Raw genomic sequence first — 21,479 nt, 5'->3', positions numbered from 1 at the left:
TGAAAGCACCATGCAGTCTCAGCTGGGCCCTAGGACTTGGCAGCAGTGCTTTATCTATCTTTTGTTGATCCTTATTGAAACTGTTTCAGGCTGACTCCATCCTCCTCCTGCCTCATTCTCAGAAGGTGACACAGAAAAATGAGGCCATCTAACAGGAGTTCCTTTACTTCCCTCTGTCTCAAAATTTCTACAATTCTGCAACATACCCCACTTCCCTCCTATCTAAGGGAACAGGTATGCCTCTTTATTCCAGTGATAAGCCCTTTAGTGGCTTCTTTTCCTTTCAGCTCTGTTCCCTGAGATCTCCAGCTTACTCTGTGATATTTTACTAATAATTATTTCCCTCTACTGCCCCACCACTACATCTTCAATCTCACTCTCTGTTGGCCGTTTTCTTTATGTGTATAAACATGTTACTTCTATTCTCACATGTTCTTTATCCCCCATTGCGATTGTGAGCTGTTTTCTTTTCTTATCTTCCCACGTCCTCACTGCCTACTCAGTTCTTAATCCCTTGTAAGCTAGTTCTGGCCCTCACGGCTCTGCTGCAGGTGTCGTCCTGAAGGTGGCATGTGATCTCATTCTTCACCTTCCTTGGCTTTTCTGCAGCTCTGATATAAACATGCATGCCTTATGCTTTTTCTCTCTGGCCTTCCTGCTCAGTATCCCCTAACTTTCTCGCTTCTCCCTTTAGCTCTTGCTGATTCCTCATTTCCTCTTCTCCTCTTCTCTTCTATCTCCACCCACTCTCCTGGTGATCTGAACTGTTCTCAGAGCCTTTACTGTCCCTGCGGAAATGATATCACCTTCTCTTACACGTTAGACCTGTTCCTAAATATTCTCCATAAATCTCTGCCAGGCACCTCAAATTCAGCTTGTCCAGAACCAGGCTTGTCTTCTTCTTCCCCATCCCCAAACAGCTCTTCCTAATTGACATTCTTATTTCTGTTAGTAGAAGCACAGTTTTCCTTATTGTCTCCTGAGCCACCAAATTCAGTTCATCTTAGCATTCTTTTAGATCTGTCCCCATTTTCCATGCTCAGGGAGGTATCATAGAGGGGCTGACAACTAAGATTTATTGAGTGCTTCCTATATTCCAGACACTGCTAAACCCTTCATGTATGTTAATCTCATTTAATCCTCACAACCGCCCAATGGGCTATGTACTATTATTAATCCCGATTTTACAGATGAAGAAATTGAAAGACAGAAATTAAATCACTTGCCAAGGGTCCCCTGGCTAGTAAGTGGTGGAACTAACTCTGGAACAATATTCTTAAACTATGTGTTGTGCTGCCTCTGTGACCTGAAAATGTTTGTCTTGACTTTCTTTTATGATCATTTCATTGCATACCATGAGAAGTGCTGAATTTAAAGTTCTTGCTACTTGTGCTATATGTGAAATAATTGTTTACTTTATTTATGTGTAGTTTATACTAAACCAAATTTTCAAAAGAATTTATAGTAGCTTGTAATAAAAATACATTTGTAGCAGTTTAAAAAAATGGAAACTGATCATGAAGTGTCATGAGAATATGGAAACATGGTCCTTTCACACACGTACAAGAGTAAGTTATTTGGTATAGTTTAAGGCATGAAAGTGAGTCTAGGAATGTGTGAAAAGTATTATGACTAAGGTTTTAAATTTTAGTATTTAGTTTAAGGATATGCAGTTTATTTCTAGATTGGAATAGAGATGAAAATAGGGAGTCAGCTTTGTAGATTTTTTCTGAGTCATGCAAGCATGTATATCCAGCATGTTTGTATTCTGACCAACTCATGCCTTAAAACAGAAAATCCAGACTTGACTTGGTTCTTTTTCTTATCCCCATCATCTGAAGTAAGATTACCGTGGGGGTTTGTGTTTATGGAAAGAGAGGGGTGGGGACCAAGGAAAGCTTGAGATTTTGTTTGGATTCAAATCTTTCCAAATACATTTTAGATTGTTCTGCAGTGGGAGCGTGTGACTTCGGAAGCTGTGAAGCCACGAGAAACCTCGGAGCCTGGAACAGCTGCTCAGCATTTCTGTGAGAAATTCCCTTTCTTTTGGAGTGTTTTGCCCTTAGGTTATTTGCCCTTAAAGCACTTAGCTCATCTTCACTCAGTGGGAAAATTAATTATGATAGTATTGACTTAGTTAGATCACTGAGACTTGTATTCTGTCAGCACAGCTTACAGTGTAAGTTCACACTTAGCTTTGAGTACCAGCACCAGGAAAATAACTTATTAAATGTATGTATGTATGTACATATGTGCTTATTGACATCCCATCTTGTTCCAGAAAAAATTTGCAGTGGTACAAAAGTAGATGGATATAGAACATTAAAAAGGAATTAAAAGTGTAACCAAAAGGGACAAGCAACCCAAGTGCCCATTGACAGATGAATGGATAAACAAAATGTAGTATTTACATACAATGGAATATTATTCAGCCTTAAGGAGGAAGGAAATTTTAACACATGCTATATAACATTGCTGAAATTTAGAGACATTCTGCTAAGTGAAATAAGCCAGTCAAAAAGACGAATGTTGTATGAGTCTTCTTATGAGATTCCTAGAGTGGTCAAGTTCATAGAGACAGAAAGTAGAATGGTGGTTGCTGGGGACTGAGGTGAGGAGTGGTAGGGAGTTACTATTTAATAGATACCAAGTTTTAGTTTCCGGATACCAAGTTTTAGTTTCGCCAAGCTGAAAAAGTTCTGGAGATGGATGGTGGTGATGTTTGCACAACAATGTGAATGTACTTAATGCCACAGAACTATACACTTAAAAATGGTTAAAATGCTAAATTTATGTTATGTGTATTTTACCGTACTTTTTTCTGTAAGGAGTTAAAGGATGAAATCGAAGTGAAGGAAAAATAAAGGTAGAAAAATAAGAAAAATTCAGGGCAAACCAAAAAATATAGGATAAGGTTGTATCATTTGCTAGAGTTGTGCCGCAAACTTGGCTGTTTTTAGGAGACAGAGTCAAGTCCAGATTTTGAGTAATAATAGCTGATGTTTTTTCGAGCTTTTACTATTGTGCCAAGCATTGTGCTAAGCACCTTATGTTACTTTATCTTCACATCACCCTTATGAAATAGGTTTTATATCCCTCTAAAGATGAGAAAACTGAATCTCAGACAAGTCACTTGCTCAAGGTCATTTATGCAGCAAGTGGCAGATCTGAGATTTAAATCCAAATCTGTGATACTCTCATGTGAGTACATACCTTCAAACTGTGCTGGTGCATTTGCTGTAAGTTACTTTACAGGGCACTCAATAGGGAATAAAATTAATCCAAACCTCACCCTGTCTGGGCCTCTTATCACTTCCCTTGGATCATCTTTCTGGACTTAGGCAGCCGTTAGCAGTGGCATAGGAAAGCTCATTGCCCTTCCGTTTGTCACCCTTACAGATGGGAAGCGGGCTCGAACAGAAGCCCCAGTGAAGTGTCACCTGTCAGACGCCCACATGAATTCTTCTGAGAAGCTCCAGTTCTATAAAGAGAAAGCCCCAGATTGCCATGGACCACTGTTGAAACACGAAGCCCTCTCAGGCCAGGAGTCAAAGAAGAGCAAGAAGAGAGCTTTCGAGGAGCCAGAGAAGGAACAGAGCAACTCTTCACAGTCTTCAAAGCAGAAATATGTGTGTCTTGCTGTGGAAGACTGGGACTTGTTAAATTCCTATTGATTGGCGGATATAAGTTGACCATTTTCGCCTCCAGCTCTAATGTACGAGGAAAGGGGGCTGATGATGTTTTCCTTTTCGTTTGAATTTACCTATGGCATTAGCATAGCAAGCGGATAGTTCTGCTTTTGTGGTGGGGGAGGGGAATGCTATGGAGGTATGTAATAATTTCTAATGTATATTTTCAATACATAGTAATTTTTTCAAATAAACGTTTTTGCTGTCCTTAGGTTCTCCTTGTGAAAAATAGACTGGAGCCACAGGAAGTAACACTTTGGTTTGGGACGAAGGCCATGGGAACTTTAACAAGGCAGCTCAGCGTCATTTGTTACTACTCCGGTTTGGCCCAGCCTCAAGTTAAGTGAGTTGTTTAAGGTCCGGAGCTTATAAGAACCAGAATTTATATTTCTTTCTGTCCAGCTGTAAAGCCCACTCTGTTACATGGCCTTCTTAAATAATAGTTACCATTCATTAAAATCTCAAATATTAGGTCTATTAAGTAAACCACCAAGAATCTTCACGATAGTCCTGCCAAGTAAGGATTATCACCTCCATTTATCAGATGAAGAACCCGAGACCAATGACTCACTTTAGACCAGTGCTTCTCAAGCTTTATTGTGCATGCAGATCACCTGGGGATTTTTTTTTTTTTTGGCCACGCTGCGTGGCATGTGGGATCTTAGTTCCCCAACCAGGGATTGAACCCACGCCCCCTTCATTGGAAGTGAGGAGTCTTAACCACTGGACCCCCAGGGAAGTCCCCTGGCGATCTTTTTGAACTGTAGATTCTGATTCAGTAAATCTGGAGTTGGGCTTGACATTGAACATTTCTAACGGGTTTCCAGATGATGCTAGCACTTCTAATTTGTGGGCTACATTTGGAGTAGCAAGGCTCTAGACCTTCATTGTCCAGTACCGTGGCCCCTACTCACATGTGGCCCGTGAACACATGAAATGTGGCTAGTCCAAATTGAGATGTGCTGTAAAATGCATACTGGATATCAGATACCAGAGTCCAAAAGTATGAATGAAAAAAATCTCCTTTTTTTTTTTTTTTTGTGGTACGCGGGCCTCTCACCGTTGTGGCCTCTCCCATTGCGGAGCAACAGGCTCCGGATGCGCAGGCTCAGCGGCCATGGCTCACGGGCCCAGCCGCTCCGCGGCATGTGGGATCTTCCCGGACCGGGGCACGAACCCATGTCCCCTACATCGGCAGGCAGACTCTCAACCACTGCGCCACCAGGGAAACCCAAAAAAATTTGCATTTTTAAGTATTGATTACATGTTAAAATGGTAATTTGGGGGTTAAAATATTAACTTCATCTGTTTTTATTTTTCTGATGTGGCTACTACAATATTTACATGGCTTGCATTCGTGATTTGCATTATATTTCTGTTGAGAAGTGCTGCGCTAGACCATATTCCATCCATAAAAGGTGAGCTTAAAGCAAGACTTACTGGCAAGTAAAAGGAAGGGAGAGAATGCCTCGAGGAATTGAGAGCATCGTTGTGGTAGATTTGACATCTGGAAATGCTCTGGAGTTTAACCAGAATTTTAGTAAAAGTAGATCTTGGATCTGATATGTGTTCTATTTGCTATTCAGAGCTAGTCAAGGTGCTACTCTGTAAGTGTGGCCTGTTGCCCAGGATCATCTCAAAAGTTCTGATTTTTGAAATTTATCCAATGAAAAAGCAGATTCAGTGCAGATTGGCTTTTGTTGTGGAAGTAGGGTTGAGCTTTAAAATGTCATTTGGGTGAACAGGAGCACAGCTTGCCAAATTCCTAGTACAGGCAGCCTTACTTGTCAAACTTAGCATATATTGGTAGTCAAACCTGAGTCAAATTTGGTCACCCCCCACTGTCACCACCCCCTCGTTGCTGTGGTGCAGTGCTATGTCAGAAAGTGGTATCTGATGACTCTTCAAACATCTCACCTGTTCTGATCATTTTGGAGGGCAAATCTTCCTTCAAAGCAACTTACGATTACTTCTCTTTTATAAACACAGGATACTTTTGAAGCTAAGATTTCATTTTCTTTAATCCTTTTTTTCTTTCAAGGTTCTCATTTTCCTCTGCTGGTGAGTCCTTTAAGCAGATATTTCTTGTTTGATCTGAACAGTTCATTGTAGTCATTCAGATGGAGTTATGAAAGTCTAGTCTTTGTTTTAATGATTGAAACAAATGATGAAGTTCAAGAAATTATGACTAGTACAAAATAGATGAGGTAATCTGTGTGGGTGTGTGTTTAACTTACACGTAAGATTAACTTTTTTATTTTTTTAATTAGAATTTCTTGTTTCTTCTTAGAATTCACTTTCTGACTCATTATGAACTTTGGGCAAGTGACTCAGTTCTGCTAACACTCAATTTACCTCTTTAAAACTAGGCCACCTACCTACATAATGCTTGCAAGAATGAATAAATCAGTGTTACTCAAAAGTATGGTCTGTGGACCCCTGCCCCAGAGTCTCCTGGGGTATTTGTTAAAATGAAAATTCCTGTACGCCACCCATATTTACTGAATCAGAATCTTTTAGTTTGTTAGAATTACGTAATAATCTGACATTAAGCCAAATTTTCTTTTCATACATTTATTCCAAAAAATGCTGAGCCATTCATTTGAAAAAGTATCCATTGAACATTTAACCTGTGCCAAGTGTTGGGGATTCAGCACTGAACAAGACAAAAGATGGTGTATGTCTTCAAGGAGCTCCCATTCAAGGGAGGTGAGACAGACATGTAAGTAAACAGGACAGTAAGTCAGCAAGCTAAGTTCACATAGTGAAAAAGTGGAGCTGGTAATGAGATACTGGGGGACGGGGATGGGGAGAGTTTGGTTTTTAATTAATTTAGGGGGTTGCAGAAGGCCTCTCTGAGGAAGAGACGTTGAGCTGAGAGTATGACAAGAAGGAGATAGTCATGCAAACATCTGGGTCTGAGGAAAGGAAAGAACAAGTGCAAAGCCTGAGATGGGAAATGCTTGACACATTCTAGGGATAGAAAGAAGAAAAAGAGTGAAAGCCAGGTGGCTTGCGCATAGTGAACAAGTCGTAAAAGATGAGTTTAGGAGAGAGACAAGCGGCAGATCATCTAGGCCTTGTGGGTCATGGTCATTTGAATTTTACCTTAGTGTAACAGAAAGCCACTGATTAAGCATAAAACATGTCATCTAACTTCTCTTTTGAAGAGTGAACCTTTGCTGCTCTATGGGCCCAACGTGTGGGGCATGGATCACAGTGGGGGCAAGAGTAGAGCAGGGAGGTCCAATCAGGACCATTAAAGAAATCCAAGTGAGAGACGATGGCAGCTAGGACTAGATAGTAGCGATGGTAGTCATGATGAGAGGTTGGATACAGGGGCTAATTTGAAGGTCGAGCTGACAGGTCCCATTGATGCATTTGGTGTCAGGGAGTAAAGGAACAGAGGGAGTAAAATCAAAGGTGACTCCTTCTTAAGGTTTTGCCTGAGCAACTGAATGGATGGTAAAATGCAGGAGAGGAGTAGGTTTGGGGTAGGTGGGGAAATCAAGACTTCTGTCTTAGACAAGTTTGAGAGGCCTAATGAGATGCACAAACAGGCAGTTGGACACATGACTCGAGGTCAGGGGAGTGATCAGGACTAAGATATAAAGTTGGGGTTCCACAGTATAGAGTTGATATTTGGAGCCCATGACTGTATACGATCACCTAGAGAGAGTGTAGATAGAAAAGAGATACGGGGCCTGGGGCCTTCCCACACTTAAGATCATGCGAAAGAGGAATGGGTGTTGAAGACAGAGGTAAAACCAGGAGAGTATAAGCCTAGAAGTGAAAATGTTATGGTAAGAAGGGAGTGGTGAGTTGTGTCAAGTACTTCACATTGGATGAGGACAGTGATTTGGCAATTTGGAGGTTGTTTGTGGCTTTGATTAGGTTTGGGGGAGAGGTGAACGTTAAAAACCCAATCGGAGTGGATTAAAGAGAATGGGAGATGAGGAAGTGGAAATAAGAACCACAGAAAAAATTCCTCAGGCCATGTCTCTTTTCTATCTGTACTACGTAAAGGAGTATAAATTCCAAATTCTTGTAGTAACTGGAGTCTTGGGGTCAAAGGAGTATTTTCTTTTGTAGATTTTTATTCAAACATTTAAAAGTAGAGAGAATAGAGCATGCTTGTTACTCATTGTGATAGGCGTATAATAGCCCCCCAAAAATGTCCAGGTCATAACCCCTGGAAATATGTTACTTTACATGGTAATGGGGACTTTGCAGATGTGATCAAATTAAAGATCTGGAGATGGGGAGATTATCCTGGATCATCCAGATAGGCAATGTAATCACAGGGGTCCTTCTAAGAGGGAGGCAGGAAGATCAGGGTAAAAAGCAGGAGATGTGACGATGGATCCAGGAGGTTGGAGTGATACAGTGAAGGGGTCACAAACTAAGGAAGACAGGTGGCCTCTAGATGCTGAAGAAGGCAGAGAAATGGATTCTCCCCTGAAGCCTCCAGACAGAGGGAAAATACATGAGAATGAGAAAGCGTGAGGAGTGTTAAAGAGCAAGGAATTAGCTCTCCTAATAATGGAAGTGCTTGGGACACTTAGCTTCCTGACAAGTCTTGCAGAGTTAGCTTGCAGCTTTTTTTCTGGTCTTGAGATTCTCCCCACTGCCTTTTAGTGTTAAACTTAGCTTTGATCTTCTAGATTCCTGTAAGTAATACCATGTCAAAATAAATAGAACATCTTACCAGAAGGCCTTGCTCTGTTTCTAGTCCTTCCACTGAAGGTTTTTCCATACCTTTGGGGATAACATGAAGGCCTAACTTTGCAATAGATTTATAAGAGAATATTCTGGCAACATTAAATGCAGTATGACTTCTGGGTAGTAAAGAGCAGTGACACAGCTTTTCTGGCCACCTTTAACCATGTGTCTTTGGCCATCCTTATATTTTGAAATTTATCCTAAAACCCAAGTTAGTTCTTGGTATATCAGTGTTGAGCCCTGGCCATACCTGTATCCTCTCAATTGGAGAAGAGAAATTATATCCTGGAATTCCTAGATTGGCCTGACCTGGATGATTTTGACATCCTGCTGTTACGGTCTCGCTCTCAGTATCTGTAGCAAAAATTTCCCCTCTGCTTCTGCTTCAGCCTCTTGTTCCTGGCAACTTCCTCTCTCTATCAACTCTCAAAGATGGTTCTTTGGGCTGTGAAGGATCAGCTCTAGACTAGGAGTCAGAAAACCCAGGCTCTAGTCCATGTTCTGTCGCTTACTAGCAAATCTCTTGCCTTCTCTGGGCCTTGATTTCCTCATCTGTGAAAGAACGTAATAAACTTACTTGTTTGATAGGATTGTTATAGGAATTAAATGATATAATGTGAGTGAAAGTGCTTTAAACTATAGAGTCGAATTCAGATGTTATCTAATTATTTATTTCTTTGTAGAATCCTAAAACATTACCACAGCTCTTCATGTTACAGATAGGGAAGCTAGGGCTCAGAGAGAAGAAACTTATTCATTATGGCGGTTAATTTTATGTGTCAAGTTGGTTAGGCTGTGATGCCAAGTTGTGTGGTCAAAACCAGTCCAGGTGTCACTGTGAAAGTGCTTTATAGATATGATTAACATTTAAACCAGTAGACTTTTAATAAAAGAGATCACTCTCCATAATGTGGATGAGCCTCATTCAAAGAGTTGTAGGCCTAAGAGAAAAGACTGAGCTCCCTAGAATAAAATTTTCTCTCTCTCTCTCTGGGAATACACATATACACATACACACCCTACTGGTTCTGTTTCTCTGGAGGACTCTTACTAATATATTCATTCTTTCATTCATATGGCAAACAGTTATTGGGTATCTACTGTGGGTTTTGTTAGAGCAAATAAGACAGGGTCCCTGCCCTCAAGTAGGGAGCAGACTAGTGACTTCCCAAGTACAGTTTAGTGTGATCATTACTGCGATTTGGGCGTGCTTTGGGAGCTTTGGGACCACAGTGAAAGAATGCTCAAATGGGTAACCAAGACCTGTGAGGCAGGAGTTGCTTCCTGAATGATGCTTGAGTGAGTTTTGAAGGATGAATATGAGTTAGCAAATCAAAGAGAGGGACCAGGCATTTCGGGCTCTATAGAGTGTGGAAAAGAGTGACAGCATTTCCACGTGTGAGTCCCTTAGGAGTTCTGGGTGGCTGGAGCAATGGGAGTTGGAGAGGGTTGAGTGATGAAGCCAGAGCAGTGAGCAGGAACCATTTAGGGGAAAGCCTTGATCCTGAAAATCATAGGGAGCCATGCAGGGATTAAAGTAGGGTGACAGGGCTTCCCTGGTGGCGCAGTGGTTGAGAGTCCGCCTGCCGATGCAGGGGACACGGGTTCGTGCGCCGGTCCGGGAAGATCCCACATGCCGCGGAGCGGCTGGGCCCGTGAACCACGGCCGCTGAGCCTGCGCGTCCGGAGCCTGTGCTCCGCAACGGGAGAGGCCACAACAGTGAGAGGCCCGCGTACCGCAAAAAAAAAAAAAAAAAAAAAGTAGGGTGACAGAGGTCTGTGTTTTAGAAAGATGCCTCTGGCTACTAGGTGGAAGCTGACCAGGAGGGGAAGTCCAGTGAGTAGCCGAGGGAGACCTAAGGCAAGGCGTTAGGGATGCAGCCGTGAGATGTGATCATTCACTCAACACATACTTGTTGAGCATCTGTTCCGAGCCAGGTGCTTGGCCTGGCGATGGGGATCCATAATGGACGCAGACTCTGCTGCTGTGGAGCTTGGTGTGGAACTGAAAGGATTTGGTATTGACTTACAGGAGAGGAGGGGTCAAAGAGGACTTCAAGGTTTCTAGCCTGAAGTAAGTAACCACTGAGATGGGAGCATTGGAGCAGGAAGAAGTTCGTGGGTCAGATGAGTTCAGTTTTGGAGCTTGTAGAGTTTGAGGTGGTACAGCCAGATGAAACTGTCCAGGAGACTACTGATCTGTTATTTTGCAGGGCAAGAGAGCTTTGGGCCTGGGAGAAAGATTGGGAAGAAGCTGGGGGTGGGAATGAAGTCACACAGGAAGAACAGACGTCAGGTTAAGAACCTGGAATTGTATGCAAAAATGCTGTGTGTTTGGATCATGTGGGTTTCCCCCCTCCCTGTGAAGTAGATCCATAGCCGTCATGACAGTCTCAAAGGGGAGAAGACGTGTGCTTCCCCCTCACCCCCTGCCAATTATGAACCACTGAGATAATGCATTTTAATTAAGCAACACATCCCCACCCCTCCCAAGAATCTGATGTGGCAGATCCCAGGACTGTCTTTGAGAAACTGAATGAAGGTGTGGAATGAGGGTAACAAGGATCCTCCAGGTAAAGTGCTCTGTAATTTCAGTGTGCTTTGCAGATGGGAAACTAGTCTCAGAGGTATTGGGGCTTGCTGGGAAAGTCAAGATGTAATCTCAGATTGACTCTCAGGTTCAGTATTTCCCCACGGCGTTGAGCAGGCTAAATGGAGTTTTGCAGGCCTTAATCTCATTCACTCCCACATTCCCATCAGAAGAGAATAGAATCTGCAATGAGATACCACTTAACACCACTTGAGTCATTGCCTAAGTTTCCCAACCTTTAAAATGAAATGATGATGGTTGGACTCTGTCTTCTCAATGAAGGACGTAGAACAAATCTGGACACTCTGGGAAAGTGTCTCCCTCTGCCTTGCTCAAAGGATTCAGAAAGCAGCCACAATGCAGTAATGCGACCAGCTTTGCCTTTCTGCCTGGAACAACCGAAAAACCAGGCAGAATATATGAAGCGTCAGTTTAAAAACACTGGGCATCAGGCAATAAAGGACAGTCATCCCCAAGAGACAGGAAACAAAGTGAGCCCTACGACTGCTTCAGCTTACTGCCTAGAGAGAGTTCCCAGGCTGCAGCACAAAGACAGGGAGTCCAGGCAGAGCCTAACAGAATCCATGCATTGAGGAGTTGGAACTTAGAGTTCAGGGAAAGCAAGGCAGCTAGAGTTCACAGGACAGAGTAGTAGAGAGGAGAAAGCTGCAGACACAGAGAACTCTGGAGATACGCAGAGAGTGCCCCTGCAGTATTCAGTGGGGTACTGATCAGCACACGCATGTAAGGAAACTACCCCAGGCCAGGGGAAGAACCACCCGGAGGGATTAGAGAGAACAGTGCTTGATGGCCACACAGGGCTGGGAATACTGGAGAGCCTCATTATCCATGGGTATTGAATTCAGAGAAGTCTTACCTCAGTAGTGGAGAATAATTAGTCATAAATAGTAATTAGCCTAGACTAAACAGCTCTAGTCCTGCCCAGGAAGTCTTCAAAGCAAGACCTTAAAGGATCAAGTGTTACAAGTAACTTAACTGCATCCAAGAGCAGTATCAAGAATATTTATAGGATATCAAAAATATCTAACAAACACCCAACAAATTAAAATTCACAATGTCTAGTATCTAATAAAAAATTACCATATATAGTCTAGAAATAAATCCTCAATTTACAGTTAATTGATTTTTGACAAGGGTGCCAAAATAATCCAATGGGGAAAGAATAGTCTTTTCTACAAATGATGTCAGGCACCTGGATAGCCACAAGCAAAAGAAGAAAGTTAGATCTTTCCTCATACCATATACAAAATTTAACGAAAAATGGATCATAGACCTTAATGTAAGGGCTAAAACTGTAAAACTCTTGGATGAGTATATAGGCATAAATCTTCATGACCTTGGGTTAGGCAAAGTCTTCTTAGGTATGACACCAAAAGCACAGTCGACCAAAAGTAAAAGATAAAGAAGACAGGTTAGACTACATCAAAGCTAAAATCTTTTATGCTTCAATGGGCAGCAGTGAAAAGACAACCTACAGAATGGGAGAAAATATTTGCAAAGCATGTATTTGATAAGGATCTAGTATCCAGAATATATAAAGAATTCTTACAACTCAGCAATAAAAAGTTAAATTACTAAAACAAGTGGACAAAATATCTGAGTAGACATTTCTCTAAGCAAGATATACAGATGGCCAATAAGCACATAAAAAGATGCTCAACATCATTATCAGGGAAATGCAAATCAAAATCACAATCCACAATGAGATACCACTTCACATCCACTAGGATGGTTATAATCAGAAAGAAACAATAGCAAGTGTTGGTGAGGATGTGGAGAAATTGGAACCCTTGTATATACTCTACTGGTGGGAATGTAATATGATGCAGCCACTGTAGAAAGCCACCTGGCACTTCCTCAGAAGGTTAAACATAGTTACCATATGACCCAGCAGTCCCACTCCTAGAGAAATTAAAATGTTCATCCATACAAAATCATACATGAATGTTCATAGCAGCATCACTCACAGTAGCCCAAAAGTAACAACAACCCAAACGTCCAACTGAGGAACTGATAAACAAAATGTGCTATACCCCATACAATAGAATATTACTCAACAATAAAAAGGAATAAAGTACTGATACATACTACAACATAAATGGACCTCAAAAATAATTAAGTGAAAGAAATCAGCCACAAAAAACCACGTATTGTATGATTTCATTTATACGGAATGCCCCAAACAGGCAAATCTATAGAGACAAAGTAGATTAGTGGTTGCCTAGGGATGGGGGGTCGGGGAGAAATGGGGACTGACTGCTAATGGGTGTGGGGTTTCTTTTTCAGGTGATGAAAATGTTTTTAAGGTGATTATAGTGGTGGTTGCACGACTCTATAAATATACTAAAGACTATTGTACACTTTGAAGGAGTGAATTGAATGGTATATAAATTATACTACAGTATAGCTGTTACAGTATATGAAAATAAAATTACCAGGCATGAAAAGAAGAAAGAAAATATAATCCATAGTGAGGAGAAAAATCTATCTAAATTTACCCAGAACTGACACAGATATTAGAATCATCAGAGAGGGACGTTAAAGGTCATAATTGTGTTCCATGTATTGAAAGAGTTAAGTAGAGACATGGAGAATACAGAAAAAACCCAAGTCCAGCTCCCAGGGATGAAAATAACATTGTATAAGATGACAAACGCATTGTCGGCATTAATGGCAGTTTAAAATTGCAGAAGAAAATATCAGTGAATTTGATGACATAAAAATAGAAACTATCCAAAACAAAATATACATAGGGAAAAATAACTTCAAAAAGATGAGCAAAGCAGCTTCAAGCAGCCAATATGTGTGTAATTGGAAATCCAGAAGAAAAAGAGAAAAGGGGGCAGAAAAAATGTTTAAGGAAATAATGGTAAAAATTTTTGCAGATTTGATGAAAGGAGAGCCAAGAAGCCCAATGTCCCGTAAGCACAAGAAACGTGAAGAAAACCACACCAAGCACCATATCATAATCAAATTGTTCAAAAGTAATGATAAAATCTTGAAGCAGTCAGAGGAAAAAAAGTGCCTCATATACAGAAGAGCAAAAATAAAGATGACAGTAGGTTTCTCATGGGAAACAATGCAAACAGTGGAATGACCTTTTTAAAGTACTGAAAGAATTTATCACCAGCAGACCTAAAGTACATGAAATGTTGAAGGAAGTCCTTCAAGCAGAAGGAAAATAATATGAGGTGGAAATATGAATCTACACACACACACAAATAAGGAGCACATGGAAATAACTACATGCTAAATACATAATGGCTCTTTCTTACTATTTAAATCTCTTTAAAGGCAATTGGCTATTTAAATGAGAATAACAGCAATGTATTATAAAATGTATGACAATAATTGCACACAGAGGTCAGGTGGGGAGAAATGGAATTATACTGTTGGTACTATTAGGTTCTTAAAAGTGAACTGGTGGGCTTCCCTGGTGGCACAGTGGATGAGAATCTGCCTGCCAATGCAGGGGACACGGGTTCGAGCCCTGGTCTGGGAAGACCCCACATGCCGCAGAGCAGCTAGGCCCGTGAGCCACAACTACTGGGCCTGTGCGTCTGGAGCCTGTGCCCTGCGACAAGAGAGGCCTCGACAGTGAAAGGCCCACGCACTGCGATGAAGAGTGGCCCCTGCTCGCAGCAACTAGAGAAAGCCCTCGCACAGAAACAAAGACCCAACACAGCCAAAAAAAAAAAAAAACTATAAAAAAGAAAAAGTGAATTGGTTTAAAATCACTTAAAGGTAGACTGTGCTAAATTAAAGATGTATACTACATACTCTAAAGGAACCACTAACATAACAAAACAATTTTGTTTATAAACCAACAAAGTAGATAAAATGGAATCATAAAAAGTATTTAATCCAAAAGAAATTAGAAAAAAAGGAAAAAGGGGAGAAAGAACAAATGGGGCAAACAGAAAACAAATAGCAATATAATTTCAACCATATCAATAGTCACAATAAATGTAATGTAAATGGCCTAAATATCCCAATTAAAAGGCAGAGGAGACTGTGAGATTGAATAAAAAAGCAAGACTCAACTATATGTTGACTAAAGGAAACACATTTATATTTAATATTTAATTTAAATATAAATACACAAATAGGCTAAAAGTAAAAGAATGGGAAAATGTACCTTACTGACATTAATTAAAAACAAAACTGGTCAAGAGGGAAGAGATATGGGAACATATGTATATGTATAACTGATTCACTTTGTTATAAAACAGAAACTAACACACCATTGTAAAGCAATTATACCCCAATAAAGATGTAAAAAAAAAAAAAGAAAAAGAAAAAAACCAAAACAAAACAAAACTGGTGTGGCTAAATTAATATTAGACAAATAGATTTCAGAGCAAAGAATATACCAGAGATAAAGAAGATCAATTCATAGTGATAAATAGGTCAATTCATCAAGAGGATATAACAATCCTAAATGTTTATGCACCTAATAACAGAACTTCGACATGCATGAGGCAAAAGCTAATAAACCTGCAAGGAAAATAGACAAATCCACAATTCTGGATGGCTATTTCATTACCCCTCTCTCAATAAATGATAGAACAAGTAGACAGAAAATCAGCAAGTTTATAGTAGACTTGAACAACGCTATCCACTGTCGACTGAAAAAAAGAAGCAGAACTTGAGAGCTGTGAGTTAAGTTTTATTGACATTTGGGGCAAAATAAGGACGGCAGCCTAGGAGACAGCGTTACTGATAGCTCTGAGAAACTGCTCCAAATAGGTGGGGGGGAAAGTCAGTATATGTGATTTTGGAGAAGGGGATGCAATCAAGCACATATTTTTTTGCAGAAGGTTTCTGCTAGTCTCGTACAGGTTACTGCTAGTCACAAGGAGCAGATGTCACCATGAAGGATTTTAGTGCTTTTCTAGATATGAGGAGATGCAAGAATTGGGCTCATAAAATCCTCTCCTAAAAATAACTATCTGAAGACCTGTTCTGCCAGTTTTTCCCAGAGCACAGAGTGCCTCATTCCTGATCTCCACCCTAAGCTCCTTTCAGGGGGTGTTGAAGGTCAGCAGCTTCAGTGGCTCATAATTTGATCCTTGTAGTGGTAGATGGCAAGTGCCAATTTGTAAGTGATACCACCAACCTGATTTATAGAATCCCACGGCAGCAGAATACACATTCTTCTCAAGTGCACACAGAATGGTATATTTCTACCAAGATCAACAAAAAAAGAGAGAGAGAAGACATCAGTAAAAGTGATAAACCTCTAGCCAAACCGATCAGGAGAAAAAGAGTGGAGACACAAATTACAATATCAAGAATGAGAGAGGCAGTATTACTACAGATTGTACAGCTATTAAAAGGATAATAAGGGAGTATTACAACCAACTTTATGCCAATAAATTCAACAACTTTGAAGAAAGATAAATTGCTTGAAAGACATTACCAAAGTTCACTCAAAAAGAAATAGCTAATCTGAATATTCCTGTATCTATTAAAGAAGTTGAATTTGTAGTTCAAAACCTCCCCACAAAGAAAATTCCAAGCCCATATGGCTCCACTAATGAATTTTACCAAACATTTAAGAAAGAAATAATACCAATGCTACACAAACTATTCCAGAACACTGGAGAGGAGGAAACACTCCCTACCTATTCTATGAGGCTAGTGTTACTCTGACAAAGACATTACAAAAAAAGAAAAATACAGGCCAATATCCCTCATGAACACAGATGCAAAAATTCTTTTTAAAAAAAATTTTACTTATTTTTTATTGAAGTATAGTTGATTTACAATGTTGTGTTAGTTTCAGGTATATAGCACAATGATTCAGTTATATATATATATGTATATACATATATATATATAGTTATATATGTATATAACTGAATCTTTTTCAGATTCTTTTCCCTTAGAGGTTATTATGAAATATTGAGTATAGTTCCCTCTGCTGTACAGTAGATCCTTGTTGATTATCTACTTTATGTATAAGTAGTATATGTTAATATATGTAGTAGTATAAGTAGTATATGTTAATCTCAAACTTCTAATTTATCCCTTCCCGCCCTGCAAAAATTCTTAATAAAATTTTAGCAAATTGAATCCAACAATATATATAAAAAGCTTAATACATTGCAACCAAGTGGGGTTTATCCCACAAAAGCAGGATTAATTTAACATTTAAAAATCAATTTATGTAATTCACCACATTAACAAACAAATAAAACATAGGCCATCTCAACTGACACAGAAAGAGCATTTGACAAAATCTGACATCAATCCTGGTAGAAACTTTCAGCAAAGTAGGAAAAGAAGGAAAATTTCTTACCTTGATAAAGGTCATTTATGAAAACTTACAGCTAACTTATCCTTAATGGTGAGCTTGAATGCAAGTCATCCAGATTGGAAAGAAGAAAGAAAACCGTCTTCACTCACAGATGATATGATTATATATATAGAAAATCTGATGAAATCTACAAAAAAGAAAATCTAGAATGTACAAAATGTAGCTGTATTTTTATATACTAGCAATGAAATATGGGGAGTTAAAATTTAAGAATATGACTTGCTGTCAAAAAATATGAAATAGGAATAAATCAGACAAAGGACATACAAAACTGTACACTATAAAACTATAAACATTATAGTTTTGAGAAAACTTATAGTTATGAGAAAAATTAAAGACGAACTAATAAAGGGAGAAATGTAATCACAGGTGAGAAGACTCAACAATTTTAAGATGTCAGTTCTCCCCAAACTTGATCTGTAATTTCAATGCAATCTCAATCAACATTCGAGCAGAACTTTTCTATAGGAATTGGCAAACTGATTCTAAAATTCATATGGAAATGCAAAGGAGCTAGAATAGCCAAAACAGCTTTGTGGGGGGAGGGAAATGGTAGGAGGACTAACACTACCTGATTTCAAGGCTTATTGTAAAGCAACGGGAATCATGACAATGTGATATTGGCAACAAGACTGACAAATAAGTCAATGGAACAAATAGACTACAAATATATGAATTACCGTTTTTTTCTTAACGTAGATGCAAGAAAAATTCAATAAAGGATCGTCTGGGCTTCCCTGGTGGCACAGTGGTTGAGAGTCCGCCTGCCGATGCAGGGGACACGGGTTCGTGCCCCGGTCCGGGAAGATCCCACATGCCGTGGAGCGGCTGGGCCCGTGAGCCATGGTCGCTGAGCCTGTGCGTCCGGAGCCTGTGCTCTGCAACGGGAGAGGCCACAACAGTGAGAGGCCCGTGTACAGCAAAAAAAAAAGGATCGTCTTTTCAACAAATAGTGCTGGAACAATTGGATTCCATGTGCGAAAAGAAAAACAAAAAGAATTTTGATTCATTACTTGCACCATATAAAAAATGAACTCAAAGTTGATCACAGACCTAATTAAAAAACCTAAAACACCAAGGTTGCCTCATAACTGGAGAGAGGTCAGGACAGATGTTCAGCTCTGTGAAAAGACTCTGAAAGCACTCATGGACTTCCCAGAAGCCTCTTCTTCCAGATGTGATATGTATTGGATAGCCATTCCAAATAGGAAATACTGATACTTTAAGCAGTTTGTTTAGGCTATACTTACAGTTCTATCTAGGTCACAGCAGAATACCCTTACTGCAACTACACACCGAGTATCTGATTCCAAAACAGAGTAATTCAACATGGAGGATGAGGCATTGGAAACTTCTGGATTCTTTTTCTAGGCTTTAAAAATGCTTTACTGAACAAGTCTAATTACTCTATTTCTTTGCCAGAATTTCACCACTGGTTAAATGAATTCAGTAGCATTCACTTCAAAGTAATATTTTGAAGTTTAATTAATGAATGTCTTATTTATAAATCCTTACAAAGAATTGTTTGACTTCAAACCTTCAGGATGAAACCAAATTGAACTTGAATATTTTTTTGCCAGTGGCTTTTCAGACAAATGGTCTCTTTTTTCTCCCCGTGGAGAAATCAGCATAAACACTATTGGAATTTATCTAAACAAAAGAATGGAGCATTGTTAACATTCCATGATAAAATGGAATTTTTCTTGGAAAGGGAAAAAAAAAAACTAAAACTATAAACCTTCTAGACGAACATATAAAATAAAATCTTTGTGACCTTGGGTTAGGCAATTATTTCTTAAATACAACACCAAAAGCATGATCCATAAAAGAAAAAATTTGATAAATGGGACTTCGTCAAAATAAAAAACTTTTGCTTTTTGAAAGACACTGTCAAAAGAATGAAAAGACAAGCCATAGACTGGAAGAAGTATTTGCAAGTCATTATATGATAAAGGGTGTGTGTATTCAGAGTATATAAAGAGCTCTCAAAACCCAACAATGAAAAAACAAGCAATCTAATAAAATTTTAAAATATTTACACAAACCTTTCACCAAGGAAGATAAGCACATGAAAAGATGCCCAACATCATTAGTCATTGGGGAAATGCAAAGTAAAATCACAATGAGATGCTACCACACACCTATTAGAATAGCTAAAATTAAAAATACTGATTATACCAAGTGTTGACAAGGATATAGGGCAACTCAACTCTCCTACTCCAATGATGGGAATGGAAAGTGATACAACCACATTAGAAAACAAGTCGTTTCATAAAAAGTTAAACATACACCTACCACATCCAGCCATTTACTTTCCAAGATAAATGAAAGCATATGTCTGTTGCAGGAAGGGAGACACCTTTCAGGGCCCGAGAGTGGGCTCGAATACTCAGAAATGAATTGTCCAAGGAGACACACATGCTGACAAAGCAAGAGACTTTATTGGGAAGGGGCACCCAGGTGGAGAGCAGGAGGGTTAGGGAACCCAGGAGGACTGTTTTGCCACATGGCTCACAGTCTCGGGTTTTATAGTGATGGGATTAGTTTCCGGGTTGCCTCTGGCCAATCATTCTGACTCAGGGACCTTCCTGGTGGCACACGCATCGCTCAGCCAAGATGGGTTCCAGTGAGGAGAATCTGAGAGGTTGGTAGGACATATGGACTGGCTTCTCCTTTCTCCTTTTGACCTTTTCCGGATTCTTCCGATTGGTGGTGGCTTGTTAGTTCTGCATTCCTTACCAGGACCTCCTGTCGCAAGATAACTCAAACGGTTGCTGTGGTGCCTGGCCAGGGTGGGCGAATTCAGTCAGTGGTTCCCCTAACATGACCATGTAAAGACTTGTGTATAAATGTTCAGAGAAGCTTCATTTGTAATAGCCCAAACTTGGAATAACCTAAAATCTATTAACAAATGAATGGATGAGTGAAGAATGCATTTCTTCAGCCTGGAATTCAAAAATCATGGTACATGCACACGATGGAATACTACTCAGCGATGAAAAGGAATGACTATGGGCATGCTGCAACATGGATAAATCTTTATATGTTTTTTTTTGGCTGCACCTCTCAACATGTGGGATCTTAGTTCCCCAACCAGGGATCGAACCCATGCCCCCTGCAGTGGAAGCTCAGAGTCCTAACCACTGGACTGCCAGGGAAGTCCTTGGATAAATCTCATAATAGTTATTCTGAATGAAAGAAGTCAGAGAGGCCAAAAAATAAGAGTATATGCTGTATGATTTCACTTATATAACATTCTAGAAAAGTGAAAACTAATCTATACTGACAGAAAATCAGTGGTTGTCTAAGTATGGGAGTGAGGATCAGGGCAGGGTGAGAGTGAAGGATTACCAAGGGACACAAGAACTCTTGAGGGTGATGCACATGTTCACTATGGACATGAAACTATGTGATAGTTTCATGGGTATTCATCAATACATGTGTCAAAACTTATGAAAGTGTACATTTTAAATATGTGTAGCTTATTGTTTGTCAATTATACTTCAATGAAGCTGTTTTAAAAAAACTCACTGAACTATATACACTTAAGATCTGTGTATTTCACTAATGTAAATTACAACTCAATAAATGTTTTTTTAAAAAAATGGAATCAAAGAAATCGCTTCTACCTGACCTGGAGTTGCTGGGTGACCCTCAGAATCCCAGTGACAGCTACCAGGCAGTGCCAGTTTGGGCTGGTCCCTTCCCTCTCTGCCTCTCTGAGAAGCAATGTCCTCCTATTAAAAGTCTGGCTGGGCTCTGAGCTCCTCGCAGTTCTCTGATGTCTGTGGTTTCGTTAGTCTAAGGATGAATGGAGAGTCCCGGGAAACGGTGATGGCAGAAGGTTAAACCAGACCAGATTTCCAGTCCAAACCCTGCGGTGAAGCCTGAGTCACTTTAAATTCCATTCATCTGTATCTGCATGTTTGCACAGCAAAGAACCTGTTGTACTTAAGGCACTGATCTTGGAGCAAGGACCAGGGAGGCTGGGAGATGGCAAATATTGACGCTCTATACCTAAGTTCTCTCTGCAGGCTGTGGCATTAAATCCCCTGCTCTGCTGATGTGAACCAAGGGAGGGGCCTGGCTGGCTGCCCTGGGCTCTGTGTCTTCCTGGACCTAGCTTATGGAATGC

At 40.0% G+C, this 21,479-nt stretch overlaps 1 protein-coding gene across 3 annotated transcripts in view; it reads left to right on the top strand.

Moving 5' to 3' along the window:
* The window catches only part of LRRC42 (leucine rich repeat containing 42), a 36,432-nt gene extending 15,161 nt beyond the window's left edge, over window positions 1-21,271 (top strand). For 2 of the 3 annotated variants that reach the window (XM_022575743.3, XM_022575742.3), the window contains 2 exons: window positions 1,943-2,027; window positions 3,400-3,896. In XM_022575743.3, the coding sequence (XP_022431451.1) occupies window positions 1,943-2,027; window positions 3,400-3,674 (360 nt within the window). In that variant the 3' untranslated portion in view covers window positions 3,675-3,896. The other variant, XM_022575744.3, reaches the window with a different exon arrangement.
* The last annotated feature ends 208 nt before the right edge of the window (window positions 21,272-21,479 follow it).

This window comes from Delphinapterus leucas, chromosome 1, assembly GCF_059928025.1.
Source record: "Delphinapterus leucas isolate spDelLeu-1000000601 "Yukka" chromosome 1, BTC_Dleu_Yukka2, whole genome shotgun sequence".
In the NCBI taxonomy this organism is placed as follows: domain Eukaryota; kingdom Metazoa; phylum Chordata; class Mammalia; order Artiodactyla; family Monodontidae; genus Delphinapterus; species Delphinapterus leucas.
Note: the sequence above shows the minus strand (reverse complement) of the source record. Positions and strands in the feature narration are given on the sequence as shown.